We start from the raw sequence: 21,830 nt of genomic DNA, 5'->3' as shown, positions 1-21,830 counted from the left end.
CACACATAAACATGTGTACTTTTACATATGTATATAATCAATCTATCTATATATATATATCGAGAGAGAGATGTGTGTAAACAAATAACACAGATAAATAAACAGTAGGGATGAAAGCTGTTCCAGTGTTACCGTAACCATAACAAAGTTATTGTGGCTCTCACTGAGAAGCCCAACCCTATCTGGCTTCCGTGTTTTTACGCAAGTCGCGTCACCGGCGTAAGGCCGTTCCTAATTACGCACGAGGCTTTCCACATATGGGCATGTCGGTGAATACTTAACCAAAGGGGAGGATTTCTGGGAACCCCCGCCCAGGAAACACAAGCTGGTTTCATCTCAGTCCCTCTCTCTCTCTCTGGTGCGTTGATAAAAAGGTCTGTGAGCTTCAGAGAGTGGCGGAATTTCCTTTTGCTCTATTGTCAACAAAGCGTAATGGGGTTATCAGTGTAGACAAACACAAAGTTGGTCAGACGTTCTGGAGGGCAACAAGAAGTAAATTTTACACTCTAATTTCCCAGTTAGGATTAATAAAGTACATCTATCTATCTATCTATCTATCTCTCTATCTATCTATCTATCTACCCTTAATATCCTGAAACACTTGCAACATTTGGATTCTGGGTATAAATCAATCATTATAGATCCAAAAATCACATCCTCTTCCATTCGTCACAGTCATTGAGACATATTTAAGGTGTGGGTATATAATCAAAAGAGAATTTCACACTCAGGGGAAGTGACAGCGACTTCAGGAATGTCGGGGGCGTCTCAAGATGCCACACCGGCTTGGCAGAGCGCTGGGCGTGAGTGGGCGTCCCAGAACGCGCATGCAGAAGCATCTGTGTGGCTGGACGGAGATGTGCGCGCTGCCAAGGACAACATTCTGTTGGGACGCATCACTGTCCAAATATGTGCGGCACCAGGGGCTTAGAGTATGGATGTAGAGGGGGAAAGTCCCGGCGTTAAACCACGTGGATGAGTCATTAAGAATTATTCCCGCTATTATCCAGGGGCCAGGGGCCCCAGACGCGCTAAAAGCAACGGTAATAGAAGGCGTTGTAAATTAGTCATTAGTCAGTATAGTCACATATACAGATTTGTAAGGGCGATCTGGAGCTTCCCTGGAAACTAGAGTGGTTCGCAAATACGTGTTTGTGCTATTGCGTCCATTGACCAAGAGATACATTGCGCACTGACTGGTCTCAGGAAAATCGAAGGGGTTTTCTGTCCTTTAGAAACAGCCTCTGACGTAGAAGTAAACAAGACGCTAAAAAAAAAATCTCCCTCACAGTGAAACCACTTCAAAAGAGTGTGTGAATGAAGGCTGCGGTCTGAGCGCAGTCTCACCTCAAGCTGTTTTGGAGAGGAAGATGTAACCTCTTGTCGTTTTAAATAATGATCAATTTCCATCAATAACAACTCCCCTATTTTTTGCCACGAACATGGAAACAAAACCGAGTGCACCCACGCGACCTCTCCCTTTCAGCGACTTTTTTATCAAGAAACCTTTATTTCAGGGGATGTACATTTTTGAACTCATGCTCTGTTTTTGCTTTGTTCAACAGTTTCAAAAAAAGAACCTTACAGATAAGAATCAGGGCCTGACACTGTATCACAAACATCACAGACAAAAACGCTCCCTTCTGCACTTTAATTAGAGGAACACATTTTTAAAATATCACCATTATCTCCATGTGCGCACAGCACGCAAGCCTACATATTCTAATGCGCACAGACTCTACAAAGAAGCCATACCGGCTTCACACGCCTCGGTCCACAGCCCACACTGAGTGTCTGTGGGAACATCTGTGATGTGAACAGTGACGTCTGAAGAGCTCTGGGTGGGTTTGTTTTTCCTCTCTCCACGAGCCCCCTTTCCCTCCCACAGACACGCGCATAGAGGCCTGTGTCGGCTCTGTCACTCACTCTCTCCCTCTCTTCTCGTGGACCATGAATATTCCTCCCACCTCTCTCTGCCATCTGAGCCTCACACGCACACACACACACGCACACAGACGCAGGAGCTGGACCGCAGGTAGTTTTAAACCAGTGATGGAGAGCTGATGTGGGTGTTTCTTTGTCATAGTTTGGGGGAAAGTTTTCTGGAACCATGAAAACGATTTTATTTCTTATATTAATGTTGTGGAATATTGTGCAAAGCATCACCATAAGGGCACATTTATCAATTTCTTGGAGTATTTCGCTTTCTTTTGCCTGTTGTGTGAACTTTGTTTGAGGGGACATTCTTGAGGAGGCAACTGTATCCTCCACTTGGTTCAGATCAGTTATATGATGGGATGCCTGTGTCATCCTAATAATACTGAAAGACACAATCTATATTACTGTGAGAACTTTCCAACACTTAAATGTAATGTACATTTGTAATAAACACATTAAGACTTTTCTTATATTATTCACGAATACATTTGTAAAGACAATTTGACTTTTTTAGGAATCTTCATTTTTCTCACCACAAATGGTCACAATGTTTATATTTCTGATGACGATAATACATTTTCTCACTCATCAGACTCGACAATTAAAGTGAATCATTCATCATCCCATTAATTCAACACAGTCACACACACACTCACCACCTGCTCCCATCACTGTGCTTCCATCAGTACACTGACTGAATCAGAAACAACACAGCAGTGACAAACCAAACTTATTATAAACTTATTATAATAAAGGGAACTTGTTTTACAGCATTTACAATGTTTTAAAATACAAAATTCACACTTATTCAGGTTCAGTAACACAACAGCAGAGGATCAGAGAGCAGCAGGAGCCAGAACAACAACGTGCAAGGATTCCTGTAGGTGTGCATCGCCATCTAGTGGACTACAACTAGAAAGTAAACGATGAACTATTTCAGATTATAGAAGTAAAATATATTTATAATTCGTTGTCTTATAACATCCCATCCTCCTAGTTTGTCATGGACCCCCATTTGAGAACCACTGGTGTAGAAGATGTTTCACGATTTGATGATCAGTGTTTATTTGGTTATTGGTTGCACTTATTGTTACATAGTTTGGGCTCCAGGGGGCACTAAAACACCAGGTCAACCAGTGCCAGGATAAAGGTAGTAGGTGTGTTAATGACAGTATCAAAGTGGGACATGCTTTTTTCTACAGAGCAAGAAAGAGACAAAGCACGAACAATAAATATTTGCTTATGAACAGCAAATAAACCTAAGACTGAATCTCACCTGAATGTGTACGATGTACTTTTTTTTGGACACTTTATCATCACATTATAATGATGATCAATTGTAAAATCTCCAAATAAAACAAATATTATCTGTTGACACATTATTATTATTACTATTGTTGTTCTTCTAATAATAATAATAATGTGAATTCTTAGCTTGTGATTGTTTAAAACTGAATTACCTGTTTTACTTAATGGCTGGTATGTAACGTAAAGGAGCCGCCTTACAAAATTAAGTTTTGTCACAAAAACCTACAATATAAAAGTTATCAACCTAACTACAATCATTTTTAATTAAAGATCCTGGGATCCCAGGACTTGCTTTAATCTTAAACAGTGCAATAGGAGTACTTTTAGTCCATTGCTTACAGTCAAGTTTCAGTCTTGGCAGTCCAAGGGAAACATTTTAAGCACCCCTGCTTTAAAAAGACAGGGCTTGTTAATTATTTAATTTTTTAAATCAAAATTATTGATAGAATATGGAATAACAACACAGACTACACAAAATTGAGGTGTAAAAAACTTGCCTCAGAAAACCTGCCTTCCTCTTCCTGTCTACTTCCTGGATGGGCGAAACCCTGAAATCTTGACACTTCATGGCCTCATGTGCAACAGCATGGTCAAACCTGTGGTAGAGTTTGAGATGTGCATGTGTTGTGTAAGTTCCCTTATTTTGTTTACACTGCATATTAAGTAATTGAGGTGTTATTTGGTGTGTCAGTTTTCTGTGATTCTTAAAAATTATACACATTTACAATTGTTAAGTTCAGATAAACCAGCTAAAATTAATGTTTGCAGTGAAACTCTTGTTCATGCACTGAGTTGAAATAATCTTTTAAGTCAGCTTTGAATATTTTGACCAGGGTGGGGTCAGGGAAGTCTATTTTCCTCTCCTAATGATTTACAGAAATTGAGAAAACCAAAAATGTTATCATAAGAATTATTTGAAGTTGTTTGAGTGCATGTTACTAGTTCCTCCAGTGGGTGGTGCTATCTGGCTATCTGGCTATCTGGTACTATGGTCTGCTCACTGGAGAAACCACCATGCCCTCTCATCAACAGCAGCACCTTTTTCCAGCAGTTACTAGTTACACCTGAAAATGACCACTCTTTGGTCTAATGCACCTTTACACTTAGAGTTTTCCTGTCACACATATAATGGACAGAGCCTGAGGGCCAGGTCTGCTCAATTTTCATCACTACACAATCGTTTCCACCATTTTCACCAAAAACTACAGCTTAGTAACTCCCTGACATGTCTAACCAAATGTAAAATGACGTTCAAGGTCAAGGTCAAATTTATTTATATAGTACACTTAAAAGACTTAAAACTTTCCAGGGTCTGGGCAGCCTGAATATAGTCAGGCAAACTGCATGAAGGGGCAACAACTCAGTTGGATAGGGTGGTGCATTATTTTGCAAAGATTTAAAAACAAACAAAACATTTTTTTGTAGGTGACAGGAAGCCAGTGTAGTGAAGCCAGAATAGGGGTGATGTGATCACGTCGTCTCTTTCTCGTCAGCAGACATTCAACCTGCCTCATGATGATCATTTCTATATAGCCTCTATAGCGCAGTGTTATATTGTCCACACTGTATTCTTCACCGATGGACTGAATTGTCGCTATAAGATTGTTTCCCCTTTGGTGTGACAGTTATCCACAGATATAATCAAAATGTAACCAAGAAGCATCATAGTAGTGTGTGTGTGTGAGTGCGTGCATGCAAAATTACACTAATTTGCAACCTTCTGCACGGCTTTGGCATTTTTTTTTGTGATGAGTACTTTCAAAGAGAACACGTAAGCCTGTAATCATCATCAAGAACCAGCTGATAACAAAAATAGCTGCACTACACTCACACACTCACACACTCATTTGAACAGAAAAAAGGAGATGTGTAGCATTCTCACCATGACATACAGCTTGTGTTTGCTGTGTTTCCACCTGCAGAGGGCACACACTGCCCCTCCGAGAAACACAACTCCATCTATTAGTCATTTTTAATTAGGTCATTTTAGAGAGATATACGCCACATTGTGTTCTGTATCCTGGCTAATTTGCACATTATTTGTGTGTCTTTAGGCAGGGTCTGCTTGCTGGATTTAAATGATGTGTCTTGCTGTCAGTTCATTTGCTGAAACACTGACTAATGTCAGGAACTTCAATCGTCCCAAAATCCCAAAAGGCACTTGTTTTAATTTTGGCTCATGTACTAAAACCTGACTGTGTTAAAATAAACCACCCTGACCCCGTATTTAACTCTAAGAACATTTGAATTTCTCTCTGACAGGGAGGGTGAGACTGAGTGACGGCTGTCAACCAGCAGGGTAAACACACATGTCGGTGTGGATCAGGAATTTGGAGGCTGACACTAGTGAGAAAACATCCACAGGCACTGCCTGCTCCCATACTCAGAGGTGCAGGCCATGCTTTCAGATATGATTTGATGAGTTTTGAGCATTGAGATAATGCTTCTTATGGCAAAACAATGTCTAAATAGTAAGAAATGACACATGGATGGTTATATTTCATTCCTGTAGCAGAAGTATGTATCATACCAGTTCAACAGTAGAAAGAACAGAGGACCTGAAGCTATATCTGAAGTATAGTGTGCCCATTTCCAGAACTTTGAGGTTTCTGATTCATAATGCAGATACATTCATACACAGCTCTGCTCAGAAGGAGGGCTGGTATTTGAAAGATGCCTTGAACATCAGCAGTTTTATAATAGTAGATTATAATTTGGCACATATCTCCAGGCTTTTCTCTGTGAATATTATTATTATTTCAGTCAACACACAGGAGTAGCAGGTCAACTAATCAACTCACCTAAACTCTATACAGAAAAAGTATATTAGGGATGGAAATTGGTATCAATCCGATACAGGTCAAAATCACTGGATTGGATATCGTAGAGATAAACATGTAAACTATCCAAAAATCCTATATGTCGCATGCTTCACTATGCACAGCCTGCAAAAATGTAAACAAAAATCAGAAAAAGCATTTTAGTCGAGTCATGTTTGGGCTGTTTATTTTTTCTTTTTGGGGAGAACAATATTTGTACACAGTTGGTTACACAATGTGTTGTCAACAGCTTCATATGCTCATAAATGGTCTACAGTGACCACATGTGACCAGCCATGGAAAAACCAGGAACAAGTAGGCGGAGGGACATTACATTTTACATTACATGTCATTTAGCAGACGCTTTTATCCAAAGTGACTTACAATGGAATTGAGTACAATCAGCCAAGGGTGGAGTCGAACTTGCGACCATTGCGACCATGATGTCTTTCGCACACAGGGTACCGGTCTTAACCACTGAGCCACTCCACCCCCAGGGACATTTTAAGTTGTTTACAAATTCTAAAAGTTTGATTTCTAAGCACTCTAACAATGTCTAATGTCTCACATGGAAATCTGAAAATATTTGAAGGTGTGGCCATTTGAATGGAGGCACTCCTCAAACTGCTTTAGGCCTGAAAGATTTACACCTTCTGAGAGTCAAGAGACAGGACCATCACCTTTACATAGCCCAGCCCCCTCCTGGTCTAGCTGTCAGTGAAACCACACCTCTCTGTATGTGCTTCTTCTCATCACAAACTTGAGCACAGATTATATTTTGTGAGCTACACTGCTACACAGAACAATACACACAAAACTGGACATAATACCCTCTTAACATTTAAAATGAAATAACGTGAAACATATATAGGAAGGGAAGTGGCTTATTCTCTTATCATTTCTTGTCCTTACAGTAGAGTAGTCATATTTACATCATCTGTTTTTGTTGCATCGTTGCATAGTCCATTTTAGTCCGGAGGCTACTTTTAGTTGTAATATTTAATTTTTTAGATTTTATCCTGGCCATGCATTCATTAATCGTTACATTTGTCTGTTTCAAAGATGTCAGTCCCCTACCCTGTGCTGAAGGCCTCAAAATCTGCCACCAATGCCTACAACACACAATCATAATCCCCGCCAGGACACCACTCACCTACCCCTGCCCTTCCCAAAAAAATCTCACTCAAAGTTGAGAGCCCTGATAAAATATTTTAGTAGTTTGAACAATGTTTGTCAATAACAGGTCTAGGGACCCCAAGGGTTCTATGAAGAGGTCTCAGAGGGTTCCCAGAAAAAAATAAAATGAAATATGAATATATATTTCATAAAAATTAAAACAAGAAAGGTAATATAATTAAGAGTTAGAAGGATCAAAGATAGATACGTATATAATTCTAATATCAAATGAAATACATTTAAGTGGCTCAGTGTTGGTGTGGATGGTTCAGTCTGTTACTGAATGAGCTGAATGATGAAGTGCTCAAAGAGTTGCTAAACATTAGCATCATAATCAATACTTTGAACACAAATCTGTCATTCACACATTATTCAACCACATCAGGTTGGTTCGTGATTCATATTAATAGCACATGCTCCCGTTACATCTTATAATACTACCGAGGTGCGTAACATTTGCATTTTAAAACAATATTGAGCTAGCTAATAATAATGTAGCCACATAACGTTCTGAAACGCACAATGGATTATTAAAAGATAGCGTCTAGCATGAAAAAACATTTTTCAATCCCTGTATGTGACTTCGAATGAACACTAACGTAACATAGATTAACGACGTTAATGAAAACTCACCCCATAGGAAGACAGAAGGTTAATGAGAGGTTCGGGGTGCTTTCTTTTGCTGGCGTCATGACGTCATCTCAGAAGTAACTACTGCGTCTGTTCGCCTCAAGGTGTCCAGTTATGCCCATGTCCTGCCACTCTCTTTCGGTCGCTATAATCCATCCGTTTGTGTATAAACTCTGGAGAAAGTCCGCTAGCTTAAATGCTAACTCGTTAGCATACAGTCCGCTAGCTTAAATGCTAAAGCGCTAGCATAGCAGAAGTGAGATCTGCTTTGGCATGACCAGAAGATTTGCGCTGTAACAGCCACGATTTAGTTATTCTGCACTGTGTTTTTCCTTCTTCATTCAACGGTGAAAACACACGCAGCTTCTGGAAGCAGCAGTCACGGTGAGAACCTCACAACAGCAGCAGCAGCAGCATATTAAGTAGCCATGTGTTTCCTCTGTGATGAGCAGCTGATTGGTCGAAAAAAACAAAGTTTGTGGTTTTAACACCCAACTCATACTGTGATATCAAGCATGTAGTGACTTGTTCAAAACTTTGCATTATTTTTTTGAAAAAAACGAGAACATGGTGTGATGGAAGTTACCTCAGAATTTTATACTTATTTAAAAAAAAACTTTATTTCGACTAATAATATAATAAATAATAATAAACTTACAACAGTAATTGCCATTCAAACAATAAAAAAAAACTTTATTGTACAATTAAATTTTAAGATGTTGAAGGTTCTGTATATAGCTTAAAATTGTAATAAAATATTATTTATTGTAATTAAACGCTTTTAAATGTTGCAGGCCAGGCGTCATGAGTGCTGTACGCTATGGCTTATATTTACTGTTGTATATGAATTGGTTGATGTTTTGCTTTAAACAGCAGAAGTTCCTTCTTTCTTCCTTCATATACAGGCCTAACTAGTTTCTATTTTCATCTTTGTTTCTTCTTCTTCTTTGAGTTTTCTAAAGCAGTAGACAATGGATGGATCCTTTCTCATAGGGTCTGAGAACATTTACATGAAAGCACACATGTGATGCATTGACATGGAGTAAGGAAGACTATATACACATACATTTGTAGTTTGTTGAAATTCTTCATCACATTGTCCTTGTGTGCCTGTGCCAATGAGTCTGAGCCTGCTTGTTTGCTTTTTTGTCATTAGCATTATGCAAGGACGCAAACACAATGCCATGATTTGACATGAAGCCATTAAATATTGCGTAAAAGAGCTTATTCCTTAACATAACAAGATTTGGTAGATGTTCTTAAGTAGATTTACAATAACCTTTAAAGCTGTCTGACTCTACTGAAACCATGTTTTGCTTTTGAGTAAAAAAAATAGCTACCAAACAAAAGAGACATTTAACTTAAAAGTACCTCGAAAGTAAAAGTACCAGAGAACTGGTTGAAAAGTATCTAAGCAAAGTGTAGTGTACAACTGGTTAAAAGCTAGAAGTAACAAATAAACAGTTACAAAATGAGCTAAGAGATGAATAAAAAATTAATTTAAAGCTAAAATGATATTGTACTTAAATTAGAGAGGGTTAAAGGTTAAATTAAAAGACAAACAGTAATTTAAGATACCAAACGTCAAGTAATACATTGACATAGATTCAACATTATCTAAAATGTATTGTTCTAATGTTTAAAATAGCTGGATTATATAAACAATAAAAAAATAGCAAATTGATAAAGAAAAAAGAATGCTATCCCTGATAACATTCTCTGTTCACTTCCATCAGGACAATGAGACAGTGATTGCCCATCATTAGTTTCATTATCTGTGTTCTTCTTACAGGTACATGGCAATTTGTCTGCCATAAAAAAGACCTAGTCTGTGACATTAATCCATGAGTCAAGAACATTAAGACTCACATTTACAAATGCATCATCCTCCATTATTTGAGGCTCGACTGCAAAGTTCAATCGTCTGAAAAAACAAAACTAGGACAGGTTCAGGATGACATTCGGAAAATGTCTTTATTGAGAAGGTAAAGAAAAGCACAGAAACTTTCATTTTTCATCAATGACCATAACTCACACAAACCAGTGTTACATAATGTATATATATTTTTTTTAATAAAACATTTACATCTAACAGTGCCTCGCTCTAGAAATGACGTGACATGATTATAAAAGGAACAACCACAGAGCACTGATGATGAGCAAACCACTTATCTGGTATGAATACTGTCTCTGCAGATTTACTCCGGCGAGCAGAGTTTGTGTCTGGATTTTGAGCTCAGGTATTAAGCTTACCCTTCAGGCCAGTGGTTTCTCTTCGATAAACCTAAGTTACATTCATTATTATTGTGACTCAGCACATTGTTATCCTCTATTATATACCCGGAGACATGTAATAAGACTGCACGGCACAGCATCACAACAGACAGATTTAACAACAGACTAATGCACAGAATAAAGTCATCTACGTGACAGAAGAGCGAGTGATGAAGCACAAGCACACGTACTTAATGTTTACAGCACTGTCGAGAACAGTTGACATGTTTGTTTTCATGCACGAGTTGCACTTTACATTCCCCATAAACAAGACTTCACTCACACACCTTGTGTGTTATTTTTCGCCATTTTTGAAGCAACTAAAACATGTGACTTTACTTTAAAGTGAATAAAGTATTTCTGCAGCCATCGTTTGATTTTAATGTCAGGGAAATAGTCTGATGATTGAAGTCAGAGCCCTTGCAGAACTGAGGATTTTGCCTTTAAATATACTGTATCGTTCATCTGTGACATCTTTTAAAAGTGTTTTCTTTTCTTTTAAAGGGGCTATGTATATGATATAGAGTTTAAAACAGGCACTGCCTCCTCTCCAGAGAGTTGCCAGGTTGTTTAGGGAACCAGTCGTACAAACCTAAAGACAGTTTATGAGGAGCTACACTTACACCCTTTTCCACAACATAAATAGAGCTTACAGGCTGTAAATTCACTTTTACATCGTGAACAATCTGTTTGTTCCCTTCTTATATTAGTTAAGTTTTCGAAATGTAATCTCTGATTTCAAATCATGGTAATTTTATGACTTAATACAATACATTTTTTTCACATAGAGCTCCTTTTATATGTGTGCTGTCTAGGTTTCAAATAATGATGATCAAATAATTCATCATAAGCTCTAATTCTGCCAATATAAACCATAGAGAGTACACCTGAAATGTAATAATGATGATAATGGAAGTTTAAGGGTTTGTGTTGTCAGTTTAATTACAGGAGCCATTTCCATTTCAAGACAACATAGATTTTGTATATTAGGTTCTAGACAATTGACTCCTCAGTTAACGTTTCACCATCTATCTGTTCTCTTTACAAGCCACTGCCACTCCCCTCCACGTCGTCCACCACGATTGAACGTTTACGCAACACGCCGTTGCCCTTCCTGCTGCCTCTGACCTGCTGTGGCAGCTTGGTCTGGCAGGGGGCGCGGTACTGAGGCAGGCCCGTCTTGGTGGTATCCAGCTCCTCCGGGTCGTCCTGTTTGGCTCGAAGTGCAGCGATCACATCCTTGTCAGATGGACTGAGGGTGAGGCAGCCGCAGGGGCGACCGCTGTCACCTTCCACTCCGGCGTCTGTGGCCTCTACCACGTCCTCCATGTCATCCTCGACTGCCATGAAGGCATCGCCCCACAGACTCTCACACAGATCCCTGCCGTGCTGGTACATCTACACACACACACACACACACATGCATAAATATTGTTAGATGAATGGAAGAATATTGAACACACCTCATCTCACAAGATAATATCAAATTGTGAAAGAAAATCTGAGCTTCTTTAGTAAAAACAGTACCTTAAAGTGATACTTGAGTAAAAGTACAAGTATGTTACCAGAAAATTACTTTGGTGGAAGTTGAAGTTACTTTTTAAAATATTACTTAAGTAAATGTCTTAAGGTATATGACATTTACTGTACTTAAGAGCACAGTAAGGATTGAGCCATGATAGCTCAGTGATAGGGTATGAGAGATGTGTGAATGGGTGAATGTCAGAACTGTAGTGTAAAGCAGCTCATCAAGACTAGAGAAGCTCTATATAAATACAGACCATAATATCAACTCTTCTTCTTCTGATTTTATTTGGTAACAAAGAGAGTTAGACGAAATGTAGTGGAGTAAAAGTCAAAGTTACTAGAAATATAAAAAACAAAGTAAAGTACAGATACGTGAATTTTGTACTTAAGTACAGTAACAAAGTATTTGTACTTTGTTACATTACAGCACTGATCGCTTTATATTGTTTGTCTCTTGTCGGCTTCATGCCTTCTTGAAAATCAAGTTAGTACGTACAGTATGTAGTGACCATTAGGAGGTTACGGTATATGAGTGGAATTCATTTGTTGTCATTGCACTTTTTAACATCTACATTCATCACGTAACTTCTTTTCAACGAGTGGTTTTCACCGTCCAGGGACAGGACTTGAAAACAAATAGAACGTGATGGGTTTGCAGGAACCTGGCAGCTGCTCTCCTCAGCAACTTTTGTCTGTCTCTCCCTCGTTCACCTCGCCTCGCTTCCACTTACCTTGAAAAGCAAATTATTAGACGTGACCTTTAGCATCTCACAAAGGCATCTGAAAGATTTAATCTGTGCGCCGTTCTCGCAACATAATGACGATTCTGTCAAGCTTCACAGAATATACACAGGCGGAGCTAAACTCATCACAAAGGTCACTCTTTTTGTAATCGGAATTGATAATTAGCATATTATAATGCTGAATTGAAAATGTTTATTACCAAAATATTACTAAGTGACTACCATAGAAATAAGATAGTATGATCATAATATAACTTCCCCATTGCAACGTTATTACCATATTGTTACTGTGCTGTTATGTAAAGTGTTATACTTGAATTAATGCTGACATCAAGTTAAATGATGATTTCCATCCATCCATTTTCTACCACTTTATCCTGCACATGAGGGTCGCGGGGGAAGCTGTGCCAATCTCAGCTGACATAGGGCGATAGGCGGGGTCACACCCTGGACAGGTCACCAGTCCATCGCAGGGCTACATAGAGACAAACAACCACCCACTCTCACAGCTCACGGTCAATTTAGAGTGTCCAATGTATCTAATCCCCATATTACATGTTTTTGGACTGTGGGAGGAAACCGGAGAACCGGGAGAAAACCCACGCACACACGGGGAGAACATGCAAACTCCCAAGTTAAAGATTTATGGAGAAAAAAAAAATCATACTCCACTCAAAGACATGTCATTGCATTACACGACGTCAAACCTCATAATTTGACATTTAAGCTCTGTAGCAGTAAATAGGTCTGCATGAACCAGTTGTGAATGCTAATTAAGTGAAATTATAGTCACACACACACACGCACTGTGTTTCTGTTTTTAAGCACCGACTCGCTCTCTCTCTCTCTCGCGTCTCATTCACGTGTGCAACAAAGCTCTTTTACCAGCTCATTTTGTCACCTTACTTGCACCATATTCCCCCCACTGCAACTGCATGTCCCCCCCCCCCCTCTCTATTGCTTATAGCCGCTTATTCGGTCTTGTTTCTTTGTAGTAAACCCCCACCTCAACGTCTGCTGCCTTTCATCCCTCTGTCTGTTGGGGGATTAAGCCTGAGCCACACACCGTGCTCACACAAGGAAAAGCTTCTAATATATTGACTGGGTTGGAAGGATAAAGAGGATGACGGCAATTTCTCTTCACTACATATACGGTCTGTCTGATGCTTGGGTCTGATCACAGCGACTTTATAGCACACGCACGTTTTTACATCTTAGTGAGGACACATCATTGATCCCCTGACTCCTTAACCATCACAACTAAGTGTCTAACCCTTAAAGTTGTGGGACCCAGACAAAATGTTTTTTTACATTTTTTTTTACATTTTTTTGGACCTTACAAAGATCTAAATACAAGTACACACAGAGAAAGAGTGTGAGAGAGAGAGAGAGAGAGAGTCACTCCTTCACCCGGCAGACATGGTTCACTGCCAGAGCTAATTCAGTACAACCACAAGTGGCATTAGACGACATGGTGTGATAAAATAAGTGAGATACAGAGAATTTCCTAGGGCAGTGGCCTGTCCTTTTCATTCTTATCTTATCCAATTCTGCTCTCCTCTGTCCAATTTATACGACATTACACCTGCTGTAAAAGGGGAAGTCCAACAATTCTTGTTTCAGGGTCATGATCTAATTTAGGAAAATGTTCGACTTCTTTTTCTAGTATAAAGACAGTTAATGTACAACTGGGCACCTGCTCCATTGGGGAAACGTCAGAAAATCATGCCTTTGTTATTATAGCTGCAGAAAAAAGGTTATTCATTTGTAAAAATAATAATACAAGTAATGGATTTTGCTTTTATGTCATTTCAAGGCTTTTAAACACGGTGACATTTAAAATGGTTCAGCCCTTTCTGAAAAAATAATGACAAGAAGGTTGTTTGTATTTTGTTTGGCGTAACGTAACTGAAGAAACGGACTGATGGAAGCAGTGGAACAGACTTTGATGTGAGGTGTGTGCAGATGCCACTCCAGGTAGCACTTTATTTTGATAGTCCATTGTTGAGTGGTAATCAATAGGGTTTCAGTATCACATCGACAGATCATCAGTTGACACTTATTCATATCGACGCACAGTTTCAGATCCAAGTGCAGTTTCCCTACTAATAGTCTGTTGACTATCAACAAGCACAAGCATCTAATTGTCAACTAATCTATGATTTGATGTCTACAAATGCCAATAAACTTGCTATCTACAGATAATGAACTAAGAATTGAATCACATGTATGATCATATGTTGACATGATCCTTTTGACAGACTGATCAACTTATAAGAGACTACAGAGAAGTGGTTAAATAACATGGAAAAAATTGTATTTATTATACTTTTTAAAGGGGTTAAGGTTCAAATCTGTAGATCAACACAAATTATAGTTAGTTATTATATGTCACTTATTGAATTGGTGTCAACTGATTGTCTGTTGACATGATACTGAATGTCTGTTGGTTACTGATGGACCTTCAAAATAAGGCGTTACTATGGTGGCCTATACACAGCATTAACTGTTGTGTTCTGTTTTCAGTTAATGTTGTTTTTTTCCTATTTGTGGTGGTGATTTGCACTTTAATATTTTAAAAGACATTCATTTAGAGGAGCCTTTTGTTAAGTGGACTAAATCTGTTTTTTTCCTTGCCACTCTGCTGTCATGTTTTCATGTTGGAGGGGGAACAACCACGTCTCGGGGCTGGTTCTCATGATGATCCTATCTGCATCTTTTAGATTGGATGAGGATTGTTCAAAAAAATTGGGACTAAATGATTCAAAAGTAAACTCGGAGAGGTTTTAATGTGACGGTGACGCCGACAGCTCATCTCCACCTTGAGGAGGCTGAGCTCAGACAACAAGGTGTGTGCCTGCCACTGTGAAATCTCCCATCGCTGCTGGCTGAGGGCAAAACCAAATGAATCTTTACTGCCATGACCTCCAAAACCGCAGCCTCTTTAAGAGGGAAGATTTGTTGAATGTGCTGTGACTCATTTCTTTTTATATTCAAGGGCTGGCTTAAAACATCGTTTTCGAGCTACACACATTTATTGGCGCTCATTTTGTGCCATTAGTGATGTCCTCCATGAAAAGGGGCCAGTACAAGAACACTGAGCACAATAATGCACACACACAGACACACACCCTCTCTCCCTCTTCTCATCGTCCCTCACGTTTCCTTTTTATTTTCTCCCTTCCTACAAATCTGTCTTTTTTAACAATCCCCTACTGTAATATCCACCAGAGAGAGCGAGAGAGATAGATGAAACAATACAGTATGTTTTGTTGCAGACACATATTTCTGATTCTGATATATTCCGTTCATTAAAAAGTCATTCTCTATGCAAAAGTGATCATTTGTAATCATTTTAAATTTGCAACATCTGTCAAAAGAAGAAAAGATCTTCTCGATGCCGCTTGTTTAGAAGGATGGTGTCATGGCGTGTGACAGTTATGTGCCTCAGCTGCACACCAGCCCCTCAGTAACTCCGTCTCTTTTTAAATCACCCTGCTGGCCCCTGCCTATTGAAGCAGGACCAAACCTTTTCATGCTTCTGTCCCTGCACTCTTAACCCTTCGCTCACCACCACCAGGCTCTCCTAACAACCGACACGCACACTCTACCGTGACGCCGTGTCCAAGCCTCCGGCTGCACATGATTCCAGGTCAATGAAAGGAGCATTCAAACCTCAAATTTCTCCTCTATTGGAGAGACGACACGAGAGAGAGACGAGAGACGATATCAGCGTAAGAGTCAATCCACATATGCACCTTCTTTGCTGATTACCCATATAATAATATGCCCTACTGGAAACTCACACTTCTGTCATGGTTATGAATAGAATGTAAATATCATGGTGGCCTAAAAGTAAACATCAAGCCACAGGTGAAGCAGATCATGGTCTACGGTACCTGCTGGTACTGGACACAGCCTCCAGTGCAGTTCTGTCCTCTTGGGTCTCTGGCCCAGTTGCGAGCACAGGTCGAGTCCATCTTGCAGGCGTCAAACCTGAAAAAAAGAAATGGCACTTTAATTATCAAAAGAAAAACGTATTAAACTTTAGTTTAAGTCCTGTGAGTCTTAATGCTTTGTGTGCTGCATCGTTTCCTGGTTGGAATACGTTAAGTCCTAGACCACGGGTGTCAAACTCATTTTAGTTCAGGGGCCACATGCAGCTTGGTCAGATCTGAAGTCGACCAGACCAGTAAAATGATAGCGTAATAACCTGTAAACAACATGAACACAACCTTTTTTTCCTTGGTTTTACATTTAATGAAGTATCTTTTTACAAAACATAAAATTTGCCATTTTCACATCACACTGTATCTATAAAGGCACAAACGTTTAGTCACAGGTATCTGGAAGTGAAAACTATAGTATTTGACATTACGATTGGATTGACAGTACTGGGCTGGTTCTGGCCCGCGGGCCGTACATTTGTTACCCCTGTCCTAGACTCTTGTTGTCAGTGTTGTAAAATGACAATTTTGATCTTACTGTTTTTTCATGTTATTAGTGTGGTCATTTGTAAGCTTTAACCACCACCACAACAACAACAACAACAACAACAACCACTTCAAGTTCATTTGCTTTTGTAGATTTCTTTGGACATTTTTAGTATTTGAAGTGACATTTTGGAAGTATACAGTATATCTGTTGTTTTGCCATCACCTTGGTTGTTTGACTATGTAATGTTTGTGTCATGTGTTGCTGTGGCTCCCCATGTGAGGCTTCCAGTCTCAGCTCCGGAGCGACTGCCTCCGTCATTTGAAAAGACTGAAGGTTGATACATGCGACCTTGGTTTTTATCTTTGCGAAACAGTTTTATGCAGTTTATTGGACACTCTGTCTCCGTATGAATAGCACCGTGTGCTGTTTGTTACAAAGGCTGGTAATCTCTCTCCTGACAGTCTTATAGGAGAAGGGGGACAGATACTGATTTTGATTTAGGCGTGCTTGCTTATGTGTTTTGGCATCCTCACCAATCACGACAGAAGCTGTGGCAGAGCGGCACAGCCTGGATGTACGAGCGGCGATGGGGGTGAGGCCAGCGAGCCGCATCGGGGGAGCAGCGGTAAAAACAGGACACACGCTTAAGGAAACCCTCACACCTGAGGGCAGAGAGAGAGAGAGAGAGAGAGAGCAGCTGTTAGTGCTAATGTGATGACTAATGACGTTAGTATTAATTAACCCTGGGAACGCTGAGTCCTCACAGTCAACAAAGCAGGATATATAACAATGAGGTGTCTCACAGTATAATGTATCCTATCCCTCTAGTGCATCTCTCTTGCGTTTGCTACTTGTGACTCTTCTGATTAATGTTTGTGTTCCATAGACTGGAGGTCCTTTTGTCTTTCTTATCTCAATTTTTCACAAGTTTCTTTCTTTCTTTTTTACCACCACATCACTCTTTGTTATTTAATTAAAGCTGGACTAAAAAGACAACTTTTTGGCTCCAACTCTGCATCATTGTGTTAAACCTGATGCAGAGTGCAAACGTAACAGAAAATGACACCAACTGTGTTTAAAGTGATCCTCTAAAAGCCTTTGCTTTGAGCTATGAGTTTCCCTCTTTGCAACCAGGATGGGGGATTTGGCAGAAAAATGAAGGGAACATTTTCTGATGAGCTTTTACATCATTCAAATAAAGCCATTTTCTATTTTGGGATTGGATACTCTTCCACATGCAGAATTGCCTGTGTAATATTAATGACTGTGAAAAAAATAATTTCCCTGAAGCTTAACATAAACCCAGTAATTACTGATTTTGTGGCCATTTGGGAGCAGTGGACCCATCGAATATAAATAATCTTTCAAGTATGTAACTTATTCTCATCAACATTAATTTATCTCATCTAATATTCACGCTCTTAAGTTGGGTGTCGCTAAGTCTGTACATGTTTGACCCTTTAACAGTGACATGCTACAGTGTAGGCAGCCAAGTGGGTTTGTTTCCCTGAGCGGGGCTTCAGAAATAGCCACAGAAATGTGTTTTAACACAAAAATATACTGTTTTACCCTATTTATAATAAAAGAAAGTCTGACTGGGTAGTACAAGCACTGACTGAGTGCGACTCACTCTGAGCTTAGAGGCCCACATTTGTCCCAGGCTTCATTCTTGTTGACAGCAGAGGGGACATGGGAAATGTCCTGGATGTCTCCTTGAGAGCAACAGCTATCTGTCAACACAGAGCAGGGACAGGAAAGAAAAAAACAACAACATTTAATCCAGCTCTGAGTCCACAGATTTACTTAAGTAATGTCACTAGTTCCCCATCAGCACACACACACACACAGAGTCACTCACTGTCAGCGTACAGTGTACACTCCCCCAGGTGTTGCTCTGGACTGGGCGTGGCCTTGTGCTTGCCGTCTTGAAGACACATCCCCTCCGAGCGGGTTCCGCCAATCAGCGCAGCCACCAAATACACGCACACCAATAACAGAGGGCGAGAGGAGACGTCCATCTTCGTGGCCTCACTCAAACGGGTCTGGGAAAGATTTCAGCACATTGGACAGCGACACACATGAGACAACTCCTTTTCAAAGACACATAATGTGATGTAATGTGATGATGATAATAATAACTGCAAATGAGCCACTCAGTTCTACTCTTTTATTATTGATATTATGATGATGTGTTTTGGCATCATTTTTATTTAGGTTGTCGTTCTATACAACACAGATTTGGTGTCAGTGGAGCAACTCAAGTGGCCTCAAGTTGGTCAGGAGAAACTGCCTTTGCTTATTCCCCAACCTGACATGAGATCAGTCCTGAGACTCAACACCAATCAATAACTCATTGGACAACAACATTTGTGTAATGATTCAGTTAATCAGTGCAAGTCATTTTCAAACATCATCCATAAACAGCTCCGTAACAGCATGGCAAAAGAACGAGGGAGGGAATATTATAGTATATAACATCTTATTTGTAATGCAATTTCCATCTTAATAATACTAATTATATATTGTGGAAATATGGACATAATATTACAGTAATACTATGTCATTTTCCAAAGTAATATCCAGGTAATGGCTTAGTAATGAGAACAACTATACCATTAATAAAACAAAAATATGTATATTATACATGATATTACAATACCACAGTTATTATTATGAAGCCATAACCCAGTGACTGTCATGTAACATGTTAATCTTGTGTTCAGCTTCTCAATCTGTGAGATTATGTAGCCTTTCTTTGTCCTATGTGGTACTAAAATCTTTGGGTTTGTCAGAAATAACTGCAGCCGCTCACTGATGCACTGTACATTCACAGGAAATTGTAACACCCTGGGGTTAAAAGCCACTTAGACTTGCTTCCCCATGCTCGCCTATCATCGAGTCATAATGATAGAGCGACATGCAGCACACAGGCTGTTCATGCCTCGCATGTGGTGACCTAGTAGGCAGGGTGAGCCTAATTAGGTGGGACTGAGGCACCGTGCTGAGATGGATGACATGCGTATTTGTGTAATCTGACAAGCGGCTGTCTGATCTGTTGGATGGAGCTGCTGCGTGGCTCTGGGCGGCTCCAGCGTTTCTCAGCGTATCTAAGACTCATTAGATCACCTATACCTGCTTTTTTAAAATACGAAACAATAAAAAAACTCATTATAAATTCACACTGCATTCATAATTTAATGTAATTTTAGTCTGCTGTAATAAACCCGTGTATAAATATGAGGCACCTGGCCCAGTTTTTAAAGGAAAGAAATAAACTACTAAACTTTATGGATCAATTAACCTTTAAAAAGATATATACAATATTAAAACTGATGTAGCACTTCTTCACAGAGAGGCACTTTTTTATTCATAAATAATAACCGTAATGTAGTAATAATCTTTATGTAGCACTTCTCGGAATAGAATTTCAAAGTGCTACACAAAAAGAGAAACAAATAAAGAGATGAATAGATAATTGGAACATGGTAATAAAAGAATAAACACAATACAAACACCAGAACATTACCAACCATTGCAAATAATAAAAACTAGAATACGGTTTTACAGCACTTTTTCAGTTAAATGCACTTTGTGTGAATTCTGCAGCTGACTGTGTTTTTAGAATGTTTCTTTTTTATAGGCCATTCTAATATATAATGTTGCTGCAGTGCTATTTCATTTTGTCCGTGTGTGTGTGTGTGTGTGTGCACCCAGGAAATCATACTGTACAGTCAACAACAAGATATCAAACACACCATAACTTACATTACAACTTTGGTAAATCACACAGAACATGAAATATGTTCAATTATATTTAAGAAAAATATCCATAAATGTCCAGTTATTGTTGAGTCTACCAGCACGCATGACTGTGTTTACTTCATCATGACTTCCACATTACTGTTAATAATAATAACAATAAATAATCCTCTCATTAACCTGATGCTGTTACATAAAACTGCCTGATGAGAGCTGTGGCTTCAGGTGTCTCCAGATCTTTGTGCTAAAACTGTTTTAAATCAGCATTTTTTAAATTCGGTCTTACCTGTCACTCTGGTAAAAGATGCTCCGTTCGGACTGGTCTCCTCTGTTTTTGTGGTGAGCGCTTTCTCCGTGTGTGTCTCTGTGTTGTGAGGATTCTGTGGCTGTGCACAGTGCTCGGGTCTTCTCTCCCCCTCTCTCCCCTCCCTCTCTCTCTCTCTCTCTCTCTCTCTCTCTCTCTCTGTGTCTGTCTTCCTCTCTGGCTGTGTGCTGGCTGTGATCTCCGCTGCTGCTCGCCACTTTGTCCCTGGTTTATATGAAGGATATTTCAGTCCCCACCACCAGGCAACTCACCCCTCCCTCTGCCACATGCTGGGAAGTCCTCTCTTTCTCTATCTTGCACACAGAAGACCGGGCTCCCTCCTTGTTAATCTCCCAATGAGATGTTTAGCAAATCCTCCCCGGTGATAGCCTTCCTCTCCCTCCATCCATACAAGCACTAATGCTGCAGATAAAAACACGGGAGGAAGAAAATCTCATTTCTTTCGCTGATTAAAAGGCAAAAATTTGACCTTGCATGGTAAGTGTTGCCCTTCATTTTTGAGGGTGACTACTCACAGGTGGTGGTGGTGGTGGTGATGCTGCTGCTGCTGAGTCACACCTGTCCTCCCCCTGCAGCTCTGCCTGAGGTCAGGGCTTTTTCCAGATGACAGGGTTAGAGCTGAGGGTACAGCTGAGATTTAATACAGCCTGATATGCTGAGGACAGGGAACACACACACACACACACACATCTCTGTGGAACAAAACACCACAAACTCCCTGGCAAGCTGCTGCACCATGCAAAAAAAAAAAATCTCCCCATCATAATAAAACAAAGACAGGGTTCAGGGCAGGTCAGACGTGTTTATTTTTTTTCCTTTTTTACCACCTGTGTCAGTGATCGTCGACTCCCCCAAAACCCGTGATACTTCTACCAGGGTCATTAATAATTCTAT

The 21,830-nt window shown here is 39.7% G+C and overlaps 1 protein-coding gene across 1 annotated transcript; it reads right to left on the bottom strand.

Moving 5' to 3' along the window:
- Nucleotides 1-9,826: 9,826 nt before the first annotated feature.
- rtbdn (retbindin) lies at nucleotides 9,827-21,242 on the bottom strand. Its single transcript, XM_058654468.1, has 6 exons — nucleotides 20,898-21,242; nucleotides 18,711-18,894; nucleotides 18,483-18,582; nucleotides 17,386-17,514; nucleotides 16,315-16,411; nucleotides 9,827-11,543 (listed from the first exon to the last, which is right to left on the bottom strand). Exons 2-6 carry the CDS (start codon nucleotides 18,868-18,870, stop codon nucleotides 11,187-11,189), a joined length of 843 nt encoding a protein of 280 aa, XP_058510451.1. The 5' UTR covers nucleotides 18,871-18,894; nucleotides 20,898-21,242; the 3' UTR covers nucleotides 9,827-11,186.
- Between the last annotated feature and the right edge of the window lie 588 nt (nucleotides 21,243-21,830).

Source organism: Solea solea, chromosome 16 (genome assembly GCF_958295425.1).
Source record: "Solea solea chromosome 16, fSolSol10.1, whole genome shotgun sequence".
Taxonomy (NCBI): domain Eukaryota; kingdom Metazoa; phylum Chordata; class Actinopteri; order Pleuronectiformes; family Soleidae; genus Solea; species Solea solea.
This window is presented reverse-complemented; position numbering and strand designations above follow the sequence as displayed.